The sequence below is a fragment of the Pelodiscus sinensis genome, chromosome 23 (genome assembly GCF_052426305.1).
Source record: "Pelodiscus sinensis isolate ZL-2025 chromosome 23, ASM5242630v1, whole genome shotgun sequence".
NCBI lineage: Eukaryota > Metazoa > Chordata > Testudines > Trionychidae > Pelodiscus > Pelodiscus sinensis.
In genome coordinates this window covers 22061019-22075747 of record NC_143074.1, presented here as the reverse complement: position 1 = coordinate 22075747, position 14729 = coordinate 22061019, and the positions used below count along the sequence as shown (strand labels likewise).

Sequence of the window (14729 nt, the reverse complement as noted above, 5' to 3'; positions counted from 1 at the left end):
CTGGTCTATTATGTGACCTTGGAAAAAACCCTTAACTGCTCCATACCCAGTTTCTTCATCTGCAAAATGCAGATAATAATAATTCTTTCCACTCTTCTTAAGATCTTCTACAAATACTACCAAAAAGATCCACAAGCACATTATCGTGGTGGTGCTAGAAGATTGGGGGTTGTCAGGTTAAGTGTTACTTACATTCCAAATCCTGCTTCTGCAGAGATGGGAGGCGACATACAAGGCTGAATCTTATGCAAAGATCATTGTGCACAATGGAGCTGTGTTTTGTGGTAGTCAGAATGCTTCAGCCTACAGGCCTTTGGGCATGGGGCCAGTGGTTCTAATGCTGCATATTCCTCTTGCAGAGAAAATCTAGAGGAGCTGTAGGAAGCTATTGAAACTTCAGGGTTGCAATAGAGGCCATGAATGGGCTGGGCTTTAAGTAAGGATTTCTTCCCCTTGGTCCTGACAGAACTGTCCAAGGCCCAACTTACGGTATTTGGTTCTGCTGTCTATACATTGGTTCAAAAATTCTGTTGCAAACAAGGTCTTGGCTCTTGCAACGACACTTCTCCATAATCTACATCTCCATTTCTGACACAGCCCTTCTTGACTTGAACAATCACTTACCTCATCTACATCCCGTGATCCAGACTGGAGAAAACTCTCCCTCAGACTCTTCATTCTAAGTCTTTCCATCTCCTTGCTTTTGACTTCATCGGGTTTTATCTGTAGCACAGTATAACAATTGAAACTGACAGAAGAGAATGATGTAGAATTTAACCTTATAATTTGCACTGTGCAACCAGAATGCACGAAAGCAGGCACACGGAGCTTCAGAAACAGGGGCAATGCAGGTGAGGAATGAGAAAACCTTTTAGTGATTAGAAAAACAAGCCATTGGCCTTGTGTTTTCAGGACAGCTTCAGCATGGCCACACTTTTTAGTTCTTTCAGCATCAATATCATGTTAGCAGTCTTAATAACTAGCATGTATTTTTTGCTTAGAATGCAAATGCTTCAAGAACATTTGTGGTATCCCTACCCACAAAATGTACTGGTCTAAGAGTAGTCTTCTAAGTTTTTTAAGCAATATTTCGTATTGGATTTGAGATTTATGTAATTGCCTCAGAAAACAAAAATCTATCAAATGATACTGCACCATCCATCTCTGGATCTTAAAACATTTTTCAAAAAAACCCCACAAATAAAACTCATCAATTCAGCCTCCGAACACCCTGTAAAATAGGTAAACATTGTTGCTACCAATATACAGAGATGGAGATTTTTATAATGGCTTGTCCAGGGTCAACCAGTGAGGCCTTTGACAGAACCAGGAACAGAATCCACCTCATCTCATTTCCAGTACTGCAACCACAATTCTCTTGTAACTTTCTTATAGAACATGATAAACTACACGATCCTCAATGGTTGTCATCATCATGCTGCGTCTACAGAAGCTGTTCTTTCAATGTTCCAGACATGTATAATTCCTAATACTGACAATGTGGCTTATTCATGTATCTCTACCACAAATCTGAAGAGAAAAGTGAATTACTGTGCTGACGGAAATGTTCAACATTATCTGTTTCCATGAGATGATAGCTGGATTTAATATCTAGTTGCTTTGCACAAGATATACCTTGCACTTACATCCACTAGAGCTGAATTTGCCTGGTGATCTTAGTCCCCTGCAAAGCTTATCTACAAGGCAAGACAAGGGCAGAACCTGTAATTAACTAATATTTTAGCCACGTGTGCCACAGACATAATGTTATTTGAATACAGCACAGGGCGCTTTTCATGTATGCATTTCAGTATGCTTTAGATGAATTTTCTAAGTCACTATGTTAGAAGGGATGGCTGAGTCAGTGTTTTTGAGGCTCATCAAAAAGGAAGAGTAAGGTGTTTGAGCGCTCATCACTACCCATGTGAGAGAAATAAGTGTCTAATACCCAGTCACACTCATACAGCAACACATTAAACATGGCCAAAATAGAAAAGGAGCATTCAAAGGCAGACTGCTTAGACCGGGGGTCCCAACCTGGGGTACGCATACCCCTAGGGCGTACGAGAAGCTTGTCAAGGGGGTATGGGAAATATTTGGTAAATAACTAAATTATCCTAATTGAAATATTCCAAAAGTAATAGTGTTAGTGAAAAAAGTTGTAGATTCTAGTCTAGAATTTATTTCCTTTCATATTGAATAGGGGGTACGGGAAGGTTTACTAAAAGCCAAGGCGGTACGGGGACCGAAAAAGGTTGAGAACCCCTGGTTTAGACAATCCCAGCAAATATGTTATTCCAGTTTTCACTGACATTTGAGTTTATATCTTAGCATTGTTGGGACATAGAGTTTTCTTCTTATGGTTTTTAGAAAAGCTTTGGGATTTAAGAAGAAAATTACTCACAGAGCCAAAGTTAAAAATCGCATCATCAGTGATTATTTTCTCTCCACACAGTAAACACGCTGGATCAGGGATGTTTCTGAGAGAGACGAAAAAAGCAATTTCACAAGTAAAACTCTTGACAATGTCATTGTGTTTGGGCAGCCAGTCAAGGAAAACGAAACACGCAAATTCATACGCTGGGCCAAATTCTCCCCTCGGTTTTATCGGTGCATCAACTGGGTTGCATTAGCACTAGTGAGACGGGAATTTGGCCCTTCCCCTGCCACCATTCAGGGGGAAATTTGAGCCTGATAACAACTAACACAATATACAGACCTGGCATGATTTAGAACTGCTCGCAGCATGTTAAAAATACATTCAAGCATTAAAAATACATAGGGGCTATGTCTAGACTGGCATGATTTTCCGCAAATGCTTTTAACGGAAAAGTTTTTCCGTTAAAAGCATTTGCGGAAAAGAGCGTCTAGATTAGCATGGACACTTTTCCGCAAAAGTACTTTTTGCAGAAAAGCATCCATGCCAATCTAGACGTGGTTTTGCGCAAGAAAGCCCCGATTGCCATTTTCGCGATCGGGGCTTTTTTGCGCAAAACAATACCGCGTTGTCTACATTGGCCCTCTAGCGCAAAAGCCTTTCCGCAAGAGGGCTTTTTCCCAAATGGGAGCAGCATAGTATTTCCGCAAGAACACTGACAATCTTACATGAGATCGTCAGTGTTCTTGCGGAAATTCAAGCGGCTAGTGTAGACAGCTGGAAAGTTTTTCCGCAAAAGCAGGTGCTTTTGCGGAAAAACTTGCCAGTCTAGATGCAGCCTGACAATTTTGCATCCCCAGAAAGATACTGGAACAAGCCCTGGAGAACAAAGTCCTCAGCTGATCCACCAAAGAAGTACAGCATAGGCTGGAGCACTGCACCGTTCTTCACACAGCCATGCTAATGCGATTCTGTCCTAGCATAAAGGGACTGCCTCTGTGGTGAACAGTCACGCTGCCTTCATGCCCCTTCAATCCAAGCCTCTCTGACGAAGGAGGCCCTTTAATGTAAGTTCTGAGGGTGGTGTTAGAATGTAGACAGCTGTCTGGGAACTGGCCTGAGACCCACCAAACTCTTTTTCCCCAGACGACCAAGCAGCCATTACACGATAAATGCTTTTAATCACAATCAGCCTGGATTAATGATGTAAATACCCCTTATAAATGTTAACTGGATAAATGGTATCATTTCAAATTGGCTAACCGGGGTCCTGATCACCCACAGTGGGTGAAGGACTCCTCCTGTCCAGCCCTCCACGGCTGGAGGCTGCTCCGGCCAGCAGGGATCGTGCTGTACCACGGGTCAGGTGGGGGCTGCTCCAGCCCGATGGTTAATCAGTGTTACCCGGTTAACCCTTTATATCCCAAGCCTGGACAGGAAAGGTGACCTAGAGGTGAAATTTTCCATTACTACTCCGTTGACCCTTTCAGTTCCCCAAGGTAAGGATTGGCAAGGGTACACACGGGACATGTGGAAAGAAGAGAGTTTTGTCATCTTTTCCATTTACGGTGTCTTCCGCAAAAGAACCATCGAACTTTCTAAAGAAGGAAAAATGTCTTGCCTTTGCTTAGAAAGCAAGGCATTAGAAAAAAACATCACCAAATAGGTGATAGGCCAAAAAGGTGTCTGTGATTTTATGTGCTGCAGAATAAGTTTCTCATTCTTCATGACCAGAATGATATCTCTATTTATGCTTACAGAAATCTGGCCAGCTGTCTCAGCATTCATACTCTTGGTGACACTAAGAAGCCCTAAATGATCTCCGATTCAGCAGGCAGCTAACAAATCAGACTTTTCAGGACCATTCTTGATTTGGGTTCTAGCCCTGCTGAGCAGAAATTAACAAGAAATAGTATGAATTTGCTACCCCTTGTGGTGTCCAGCACAGGACACAGAAATGTAGGAAAGTTGGAAAACTGAATTCTGTACAATAGAACTGCCTCATAAGCAAGTCAAGGATCCCCTTTCGGTTTGTTCTTGGCTGGTTATGTTCTTCGTTGTTGCTATCATTTACAAGACCACCTGATAAACTAATACTCAAGCTCTATGAGCCCCTCCTTCTCCTTTTCAGAGTATTGGTGTTTGCTTGGAGGTTCCTGAGAAAAGTTTTTCCATCTATAAAGGCTTTGAAAATGGCAGTTTGTTCATTTTTAGGCTAATTTTGCAGATGCAAACACAATCAAGCTCCTCTAAGGGACTGAACCGGAGCCATCATGGAAATGTCTCAATGTTTGTCTCGTTGAAAAGATGCCAGTGCAGTTAAAATGAAGAATATAGAGCGTAGCATGCTCTGAAGCCCCAGTTTACTTTTTGCTTACACAAGGTATTTCATGTGATCTATGTGAAATTCACAGGGCCGGGCAAGGAGCAGCCATAGAACTTGTTCTGCACCTTTGAGTTTTGAATATATTCACCACATGGCAATGCAAGGCATAGAAATATATATGTATTTATATAAAATTACATTCTCTGGACAGAAAATAGAGACTAGACGGGAAGATTTTTTTCTGGCTCTCCTGCATCCTCATCTCTTCCCTATATAATTTATTAGACAGAAGCAGAACCCAAGCCTTAAGGCTCCAAAGACACATGCCAATTTTGTCCAAATGCAAACTCTGTCTCTGAGGCCCCTCTCTACAGCACCATCGCAAGACAGAACCTGATTGCCAAAACAAAATGACATCTTTGCATTCCATAACCTGTAATCAGACAGTGAATAATTTAAAACAAGACTGACTTAAATGGGGCAGTGAAAAATAACAAGGAAATAAGAGGACGTGTCAATGCAATATTATGAGAAGCCACATATTTAGGCTTAGAGTAACAAAGCTTCTATATTTTGGACATCCTGGCTATGCTTGGAAACTGGGCCTGCAGTCTAACCAAACAGGAATATTTGCTTTGGAAAGACATACAAATAATGATGCAATTTTTCATGCAAATAGAAATAAAAGAAAAATCCCCAGTCCTGATCAAGTCAAGGTCATTGCTTTATACTAAGGAGATATTTTCATCACATTGATGTAATCCCAGAGCTGTAACCATTTAAAATACAATATTCATTCTCTTTCCCTCTCTTGGAGTATGGGCCTAAAAGATCAAATGTAATATGAACACCCCCTGTCTTCTATCAAAATGTGTTCACATACACATTGCATTCAAATACTTTATCCAGTATTCGTGTAGGCTGAGGTTTTGAAAAATACTCTGGCTGTCAGCCTGAATGAAAGCCAATGGGAGCTGTGTTCCTAAATCACCTGGGCAATTCCCAAAATCCCACGCTGAGTCAATATCCAGTTCAGAGCAGGGCATCATCTAACCCAGTGATCTCCAACCTTTTTAAGCACAAGATCACTTTTTTGAATTTAAATGCAATGTAGGATCTACCTCAAATACCCTTGCCCTGCCTCTGCTATCTCCATTCTCCCTCCTTCTCTCCCCATTCCTTCCTCCCTTTCATAAGGCAGGGGCAGATGGTTGTGGTGCAGGCTCTGGTCTTGGATTAAGGGATTTGGAGTATTAAGGGATTTGGACTTGCTCTGAGCTGAGCCTGGGGCAGGAAGTTGGGGTGCACGAAGGGATTCCAGGTACAGGCTCTGTAAGGGAGTTTGGGCCTAATGGGGGCTCAGGGCTAGGGCAGGGGTTTGAGTGCAGGAGGGGGTTTATGACTGGGGCAGGGGTTCAGGACGCAGGCTCCAGCTGGACACTGCTTACCACAGGTGGTGCAGGGGGGCTAAGGCAGGCTCACCCCTGCCCTAGCCCTGCATCACTCTCAAAAGCAGCCAGCAAACTCCCAAGTCCTGCTGTGCCCCCCTCCATTCTGTGGAGATAGATTAAAGGGTGGGAGAGGGGGCACCCTAACATCGGCACTCAGCAAGCGGAGAGGGAGGGGGAGGAACAGCTCCAGGGCAAAGGGCAGGAGCTGCACAGCAATGAGGGGAGTTGCAGCTGAATTGCTGCATTTGATAGCCTCTTGGCCAGACCAGTCAAGATCACCTGTCGGAGGCTCCAAGATCTACCAGCAGATCCCGATCGACTGGTTGGTGACCACTGATCTAACCATGTATGGGATGCTGAGCAATATTATGTAGCATCTTAAATTTAAAAAAAAACCTTCCAACAAGGGGACTAATCTCACTCCCACAGCATATGAGTAGTTTAAGGATCACTTCACTCAGAGGAGAGTTGTACGAGGGCTCCAAGATTCTATCTTAGGGTATGTCTACACTACCCCCTAGTTCGAACTAGGGTGGTTAATGTAGTCATACGGAGTTGCAAATGAAGCCCGGGATTTGAATTTCCCGGGCTTCATTCGCCTAAAGCCGGCCGGCACGGACTAGCTAATCTGAAGCCTAATCCGAACTAGCTAGTCTATGCTGCATGTAGCCGCGCGGCACGGGGTCCGAACTAGCCGGCATTTAAAAATGGCGCCGGCCGGCTTTATGCGAATGAAGCCTGGGAAATTCAAATCCCAGGCTTCATTTGCAACTCCGTATGACTACATTACCCCCCCTAGTTCGAACTAGGGGGGTAGTGTAGACATACCCTTATTTATTTCCTCAACGGAGACAATTTTGCAGATACTGTGTCTAGTTCCTGGACAGCATTGCTCATGAGGGCCATAGGGACACTACCTAATCACAGTGATTGCATTCAGTGAAGCAGGATTACCTTAATAGCCGTTCGATGCAGGACATGCAGTAGTTGTGACCACATGGCACTTGGGCTGGATTCTCCAGAAACATTTTGCACAGAGGACAAATATATTTAGAGGAAACTTCAGCCATACACGTCTCCAGAGCCTCCCCAGAAGTTGGCGAGCTACTCCTAGCTGACGTATCGATGCCTGAGGCCAAATCGACAGTGCGTCCTGCCATGAAGATGGTCTGAAGGCTTCAGTTTAAAGCTGTGCCCAATATTCGTGTACAAATTTCCACTTAAACTTCAGATGCATGGGTAATAATTCTGAGAATACAAAAAAAACCAAAAAAAACAAAAACATGGATGCATATTTTGAGGGGGTTTTCCCTCTGAATTGCACAATCAATCTAATTCATCTGGATTATAGCAGGAGCCTGATAAATTAGTTAGATAATGGGCTATTCATTAATTATATGATACAGTTGGGGGGGAAATTAATACTAGCCAGTGATAGTTTACCCTGGATAAAGCTGCTGGATTATTTTGACCAAAATTTACGATGTGATTCACTTTTCACTTCTTAGTCATGCTAGAAGAATAAAGAAGAAAACAGGTTAGAACAAGGCTTCAAGAAACGTTTCCACTGTTAAAGAAGCAGCATCAGGTTAATTTAGGACCCACAATTTCATTTTTATAAAGACAAGATTGTACAAAATCTAAAACCCAATAGAAATATTTCCATTTAAAAAAAAATTCAACCATTGACAAATTTGCATTGTTTTCATTAAAAAAGTGAAATAGACTCATCTAGTGTATTTAGTGGTCTGAACTGCATGCAACATTTAAACAAATCACTAGGAATCAAGGAAAAGGAAATGATTTTATTTTTCATGTTTAAATAACCCAAATCTATCTACCTGTCTAACTGTATTTTTAGTGTGTTGGTCTGCCCATGTGTCCGTCTGTTCAAGAACTCCTCTTAATTGGTAGGAGCTTGGGCCACAAAATTTGCTATGCAGCTTCCTCTTCCCCTAACTTAAAGCCAGGTCAGGGTTTGGTTGAGCCAGGACAACTGGAAGCCCCAGGAAAAGGACGGTTTTCCATACCATGCAAAGGGAGGGGCTGCTGTTCGGAGACACATAATAAGAGAGTGGCCACTGGAGGCAGCCACATCACCAAGGGAGTGGCCAGAGGGACTGGGGCTCCGCCATCTTGCCTGCCAGCCCTCCATTAAATAGCCTCCCTGCTCCAAACCCTTTCCCCTCCTGGCTGTTGGCTGCAGCATCAGAAAGTGGTGGGGAGAACAAGCACTGGGCACCGGTAGGGTTGCCAGATGGTTTCAACAAAAATACTGGACACACTTCACACTCTACATTACATGTGATTTAGAAAACATTTCTATTTTCTCAATTTGTTTCCCAAACAGAAAGCTCAAATACTGGACTGTCCAGTTCAAAACCGGACACCTGGCAACTCAGGTTGCCAGATGGTTTAACAAAAAATACCAAACACCCTCCCCCCCTCAAAAAAAAACCACACTGGGAAAAAATTCTGTTGAGGAATAAAAAGGGGGGGAAGACCAAAGTTGTTAAACAAACAAAAAAAAAGGCACTGTACCTTTAAATGGCCTGTGCTCCTCAGACCTCTGCCCCCACCAGACGCAGCAGGGGAAAGTTGTCCCCGCCGGGCTTCCCGTGCTCCCCACTCCCCCGCTCCTGCCAGAAAATTGTCCCCATCGGGCTTCCATCAGAGGGAAACAGGAAATACTGGACATTTCACGTCTGGTATTTTCTGGTTTTTTTTTTTACCAGACAGGGGACCTGAATACTGAACTGTCCGGGCGAAAACCAGACACCTGGCAACCCTACTGGGCAGGCTGGAGGGGATGGTAGGGAGGAGGGAGAGAACAATCCCTGGGAGGACTGGAAGGGGGGAGAACAGGCCCCAGGCAGGCAGGGGAATGCTGCGGAGAGTGGGGAAGAACACACCCCTAGTCCCCAGCCTCCTGCACTGCCCCCACATCCCTAAGGCCGTGCTTTGAAGGACTCAGGCAACACTGGGTAAGTTTGCTAGTTATTTAATCATGCAGGTCATGGTTTTCTTACTTTTAGGTGCAATTGAACACCACCCTTTTACTAATGTTTGTAAAATGACTGCATATAGATCTGAGTTTTTATGGCCAGTGCAAAGGAAAATCAGAAGACCTGCGTTACCAGTTCTACCTCACGTTTATTCCTTGACCTTTTGTAAATTACACCAGCTCCTCAAGGCAGATTTTTAAAAGTATTTAAATGCCTAATGATGCAGGCAGAAGACTAGACATCCATTTCCCATTGATTTTAATGGGAATTGGGAATTTAGCATCTGGATGCTTTTGAAAAATCCCATTAAGCACCCCTCCACACCTTTAGGTACCTGAACACCTTTAAGAATCTTCAGTGCTCAATTTCCTCATGTGTTACGTTGGGCTTGATAAAGCTCACCTATCTTTGAAAGTGCTTTGACACCTATGGATGAGAAGCGTTCTATAAGGATTATTATTAGCCGAATTCATTTTATAAAGAAAGGAAACCTTCACCAGTAGAGAAGCCAGAAACTCATGAACGAACATTGTGCAAGCGGTGACCACACCTTTAAACTACAACAACAAAACAACTGGTTACTTGCCTTCTTGTAACGGCTGCTCTTTGAGATGCATTGTTCATATCCCTTCCAATCAGGGACATGCACATGCATGGTAGCTGGAAGATGTTTTCCATAGCAGCATTTGTTGGATGGCCCTGGGAACCCCCTGGAGTCACAACTTTATGGCTCTCAAAAGAGAGCCCTGTTCACTGTGGGTAGCAGGTAAAGGCAGCTGAAGCCCCGCCTCTTCCACCACGCCCCTTCCCCAAGACCATGTCCCTTCCCAAACTTTTCCCCCAGCCAAGCCCTGCCCAATCCCAGCTGTGAGCTGGGGCTGCCTTCCTTTGCCTACATTACCCGCTGCCCATGCTGCTGACCTGTCACTCCCTCAGGGTATGTCTAGAGTACATGGCTCCGTCGACGGCACAGCGTGGTAGTCTGGATGCTCTGCAGTCAACAACGGAAGCCTTTGTCGACCGCTCCGGTAAACCTCATTTCACGAGGCATTTTATTTAAATTGCCACTTCATTTTCCTATGTCTAGTAAACTCATCAACATGGCTCCGTCGATGGAACCATGTAGTCTAGACATACCCTCAGTTCCTTCTTGCCCAATACTCCAACAGAGGGGAAGGTGGGTGGGTGTTGGAATGGACGTGAAGAACACATCTCAAAGAACAACCATTACGAAAAGGTGAACAACCATTTTTCCTTCTTCGAGGGTTTGTTCCTGCCAATTCCAATCAGGAGACTCAGGCCCAAGTTCAGGAGGTGGGTAAGAGTCATCCGATGACTAGAGCCCTTCTCTCCCAAAGGCTGTCTGGTCTCTGGCTGGCTGTAGGAGTGAATTGTGTGTGGTGAACATGCGCATGGGGGACCGCATCCCCGCTCTGCTGACTCCCTGCATGGGAACCTGAGCTAAGGACGCTATTGAAGAAACCTGAGCCCTGGTGGAACACACAGCCGTGGGATCGTGGCACTCACAGATGCAGGACGTGAGCCACGATGAAATCCATTGAGAAGAGACAGGAAGACCTCTTGTTCTTTCCGCCATTACCATGGATAACGGGGAGGGCTTTCGGAATGGCTTTGGTCTGTTGATGTCGAAGGCTAGCACTCTGTGGCCATCCAATGAGCAAAGCGTATGCACCCTGCCGCTCAACGGCAGCTTAGGCTAGAACACTGCGAGGAAGATGTCCTGGGAGATGAAACAACCTTTGGGAGAAAAGCTGGGTGAGGCCTATGCCAAACCTTGTCCTTGTGGAACACAGTGTGAGGGGGCTCTGATGTTTGGGCCCTGAGCTCTGACACTCTCCTGCCTGAGGTTATCGCTGCCAGAAACGCTGCCTTGTAAGAGAGAGAGAGGAAGAAGCATTTCACCAAAAGGCTGAAATGGTGGCTGCATGAGTCTGGGGAAGACCAAATGGAAGTCCCCAGCTGGGACTGGCTGTCGGACATGTGGAAATAGTCTGTCAAGACATGTAAGGAAACAGCTGACTATAGGATTAGCAAAGACCAAGCCACTCTCTGCGCCTGGGTGGCAGGCAGAGATGGAAGCCAGGGGAACTCTCCATTGGGTTCGGCCATAGGGCTTCCACACCACGAGGTGCAGTGACTCCAGGTTTGAGTGCTGGAGAGGGCTGTGACCCTGAGTAAGTCCAGGAGTAGCAGCAAGGTGACTGGAGCTTCCACGGACATTTGCAGGAGTGATGTGTACCAGCGCTGGCGGGGCCAGGCTGGAGCTATCAATACCAATGAAGCTTGTTCCCTTCGTATCTTGGGGAGCCCCTTGTGAACGAGAGGGAGGGGTGGAAACGCATGTAGAAGACCTCCCGGTGGGAGGAGGAATGTGTCTTCCCAGGCTGTGATTCAGGAAGGAGCAAAACGGCTGACACTTCCTGTTGCATCAGGCGGCCAACAAGTCTACGTGGGGAAAGCCCTGCTGAAGGAAGACTGAGATCATGACCTCCGGGTGACGGGACCGTTTGTGGCCAGGGAATGACCCTGCTGAGGGGGTCTGCCAACTCATTCTATACCCCAGGAAGGTCTGATGCTTGCAGGTGCATTGAATACTGTGCACAGAAGTCCTGCGGCATTAGGGCTTCCTGACACAGGGAGAGGAGAGGAGTGTGTATTGGGGACATAGCCATCAGTGGGTTGTGGCCCATTTACTTATCACCCAGGCCTACCCTGCCCCCAAGTCCAAGTCCCTGCCCAGGGTGCCAGCTGGGGTCCAGGATCGGGGCTTGCTCAGTCTACCCTCCTGGTGCTCCTGCCAGCTAAGGTTGGGGCACAGAGGCTTGCCTCATTCTGCCTGCCTGCAGAACTGGGGGAAGGGGGCGAGAGAGACTTGCCCTGCTCCTCCTGGCCAATGCTCCTGCTGGGGGTCATGGTCAGGGTATGGGAGCTTGCCCCACTCTGCCTGCCCACTGCTCCAGTTGCATAGCCAGGTCAGGGATACGTCCTGCTCGGCCTGGTTGGCAGTCTTGCTGGGGAGCGGGATTGGGTCATCGGGGCTTGCAAGCCCCCGGAACTGATACAAATAGGCTTATGCCAGGTGCACTACTCTCGTTCTCTGACACTGATGTGGAGAGTATGTTCAGCCTGAGACCAGAGGCCTCATGTCCCGAGGTCCTGTGCTCCCCTAGCCCAAGGCGGATGTATCCATCAGGAGCGAGAGAGACGGCGGAGGGTTGGTGAAGAGGACCCCGCATATTACTCGAGTTTCCCAAGGAGGGAGTTGAGTACTGAGCAAGGCAATGTTACAGTCTGTCCAGCTGCCCTGGACTGGCCAATACACTGATGCTAGTCACAACGGACGAGGTCAAAGTCTGAGTCTGCCATGCTGTATTATACAGGTATGAGCTGCCCCGTGCCCTAGAAGTTTCAGGCAGTTCCTTGCTGTGGTGGTGGGGAGTTATCCGATAGCCTGAACGATGTTGCTGAGGGTTTGAAATCTCCCTTGTGGGAAGAACGCCCTGACCTGTGTCAAGTCCAGTATTGCCCCCACGAACTCTATCCTCTGAACTGGGAACAGTTCCCCTTATTCAGTAGAAGGCCCAGTTTGTCGAATAACTCTCTTATGAAGACAACTTGCATCTCCACTTGAGTCCCGGATCAGCAGTCTTTGAGCTACAGGAACACCTGTACCTGTCGCCTGTGCAGGAACATGGCCACATGACTGCCATGCACTTGGGCTGTGTCCAGACTCAGGGTTTTTTTCGGGAAAAGTAGCCTTTTCCCGAAAAAACTTCCCCTGCGTCCAGACTCAAGCCGCGTTCTTTCGAAATTAATTCGAAAGAACGCGGCTTTTCTTTCGATGGCGGTAAACCTCAATTTACGAGGAAGAACGCCTTCTTTCGAAAGTTCCTCTTTCGAAAGAAGGCGTTCTTCAATGTAAATAGGCTGTCTTCGAAAGAGAGCATCCAGACTCGCTGGGTGCTCTCTTTCGAAAAAACGGATTTCTCTTTCGAAAGATCCGCCTGCAGTCTAGACGCGATCTTTCGAAAGAGGCTCTTTCGAAAGATGCTTTCGAAAGAGCCTCTTTCGAAAGAAGCCTGCAGTCTAGACATAGCTTTGGTGAACAGATAGTGGGTGTTGCTCACCCCAAACCAGAGGTATTTTCTGTGGGACCGGGTTATTGTCATGTGAAAATATGCATCTTTCAAGTTGAGGGCAGCATACCAGTCTCCTGGATTCAGTGAAGAGATGATGGAGGCCAGGGAGATTATGCAGAACCTGAGTTTCTGTATGAACCTGCGCTCTCCTTTGGCTTTTGCTACTATGAAGTACAGGTTGGACCTCCCTGCTCCGGCACTCTCAGGACCTGACCCGTCCCGGAGGGGATTAGTTGGACCCGGGGAGGTCTCTCCCCTTCTGGCCTGTGCTAAACCACTGCCCGCGCTCCTCCTCCTTCCTGGCTTGGGCTCTAGCCCACTCTGCTGCCTGGTTGCTCCCTGGGACAGAGCTCTTGCGCTCCCCATGGCTCCGCTACTGCTGAGGCTGGAGCTGCTTGTCTGGTGCCAGGGCCGGAGTTGCATGGCTGCTGCTGCCACTGTGGCCAGATTTCCCTGCTGCGCCGCCTGCCCCTGCCCTCACACGGGGCTCCCGGATGAGTTGCCAGCCACCCCCTTACCCCACTGCACTTCTGCCCCATGGCCAGACTTCCCTTTACCTGGACTCTGTGGCCCAGGTACATCTGTGGTCCTGCCCCTAGCAATAAGCATGAGGGCACCTCCTGGATAAGGTGTTGCTCATGCGAAGGGTCCCTGAAGAGGGACAGAGGAGTGGAAAGGCAAGAGGGCACAGAATTGAATGGAGTATCCCCTCTCTACCACGGGGAGCACCCAGCGGTCCAAAGTGATATAGGACCATGCATGGTAGAAAGGGGATAGTCAGGAAGAAAAGGTAAGTGGGATGGATCCAGTTCTTGCTCTGGTGGGGCCCTCCCTCCTCACAGGGTCTCAGAGCTTGGGCTCCAGCTTAAGCCCGAATGTTAGCCACAATCCCACAGTCTGAGCCCATCAGCTGACACAAGCGAGCAGTAGATATTTAATTGCAGTGTAGACATACCCTTAAGTTTGGCTCAGGATTCTTCTTCACTAGAACTCCTTCAGATATAGGTAGGACCTTACCAAATGCACAGCCATGAAAAACTATCATGGATCATGAAATTTGGTCTCTTGTGAAAGCTCATATTTTGTTGTGCTTTTACCCTCTCCTATACAGATTTCACGAGAGAGCCCATTGTTTCTCAAATCAGGGGTCCTGACCCAAAGTTACTTTGGGGAGGACCATGATATTGCCACCTTAATTCTGCTCTGATTTCAGAGCTGGGCAGCTGGAGAGTGTTGGCTGTTGGCTGGATGCCCAGCTCTGAAAGCAGCACCCCAGCAGCAGTGCAAAAGTACAAGCGGCAATACTCTTACTTCCGTGCTGCTGCTGGCAACGGATGTGTCTTCAGAGCAGAACTCCTGGCCAGCAGCTGTCGCTCTGTGGCTGCCCAGCTCTGATGACAGTATTGCCAC

At 46.9% G+C, this 14729-nt stretch overlaps 1 protein-coding gene across 7 annotated transcripts in view; it reads right to left on the bottom strand.

Moving 5' to 3' along the window:
* The window catches only part of TRAF1 (TNF receptor associated factor 1), a 78956-nt gene that overhangs the window by 61291 nt on the left and 2936 nt on the right, over nucleotides 1-14729 (bottom strand). For 5 of the 7 annotated variants that reach the window (XM_075905482.2, XM_075905484.2, XM_075905483.2 and 2 more), the window contains exons 1-2: nucleotides 2405-2422; nucleotides 625-723 (exon numbers count right to left, since the gene is read on the bottom strand). Coding sequence is in view for 2 of the 7 variants with exons in the window: in XM_075905476.2 (XP_075761591.2) it covers nucleotides 625-723; nucleotides 2405-2480; nucleotides 7109-7314 (381 nt within the window). In the remaining 5 variants the exon portion in view is untranslated. Of the gene's footprint in view, nucleotides 1-624; nucleotides 724-2404; nucleotides 2481-7108; nucleotides 7403-7597; nucleotides 12965-14729 lie in introns of those variants that run through there. The other 2 variants (XM_075905476.2, XM_075905477.2) reach the window with 2 other exon arrangements.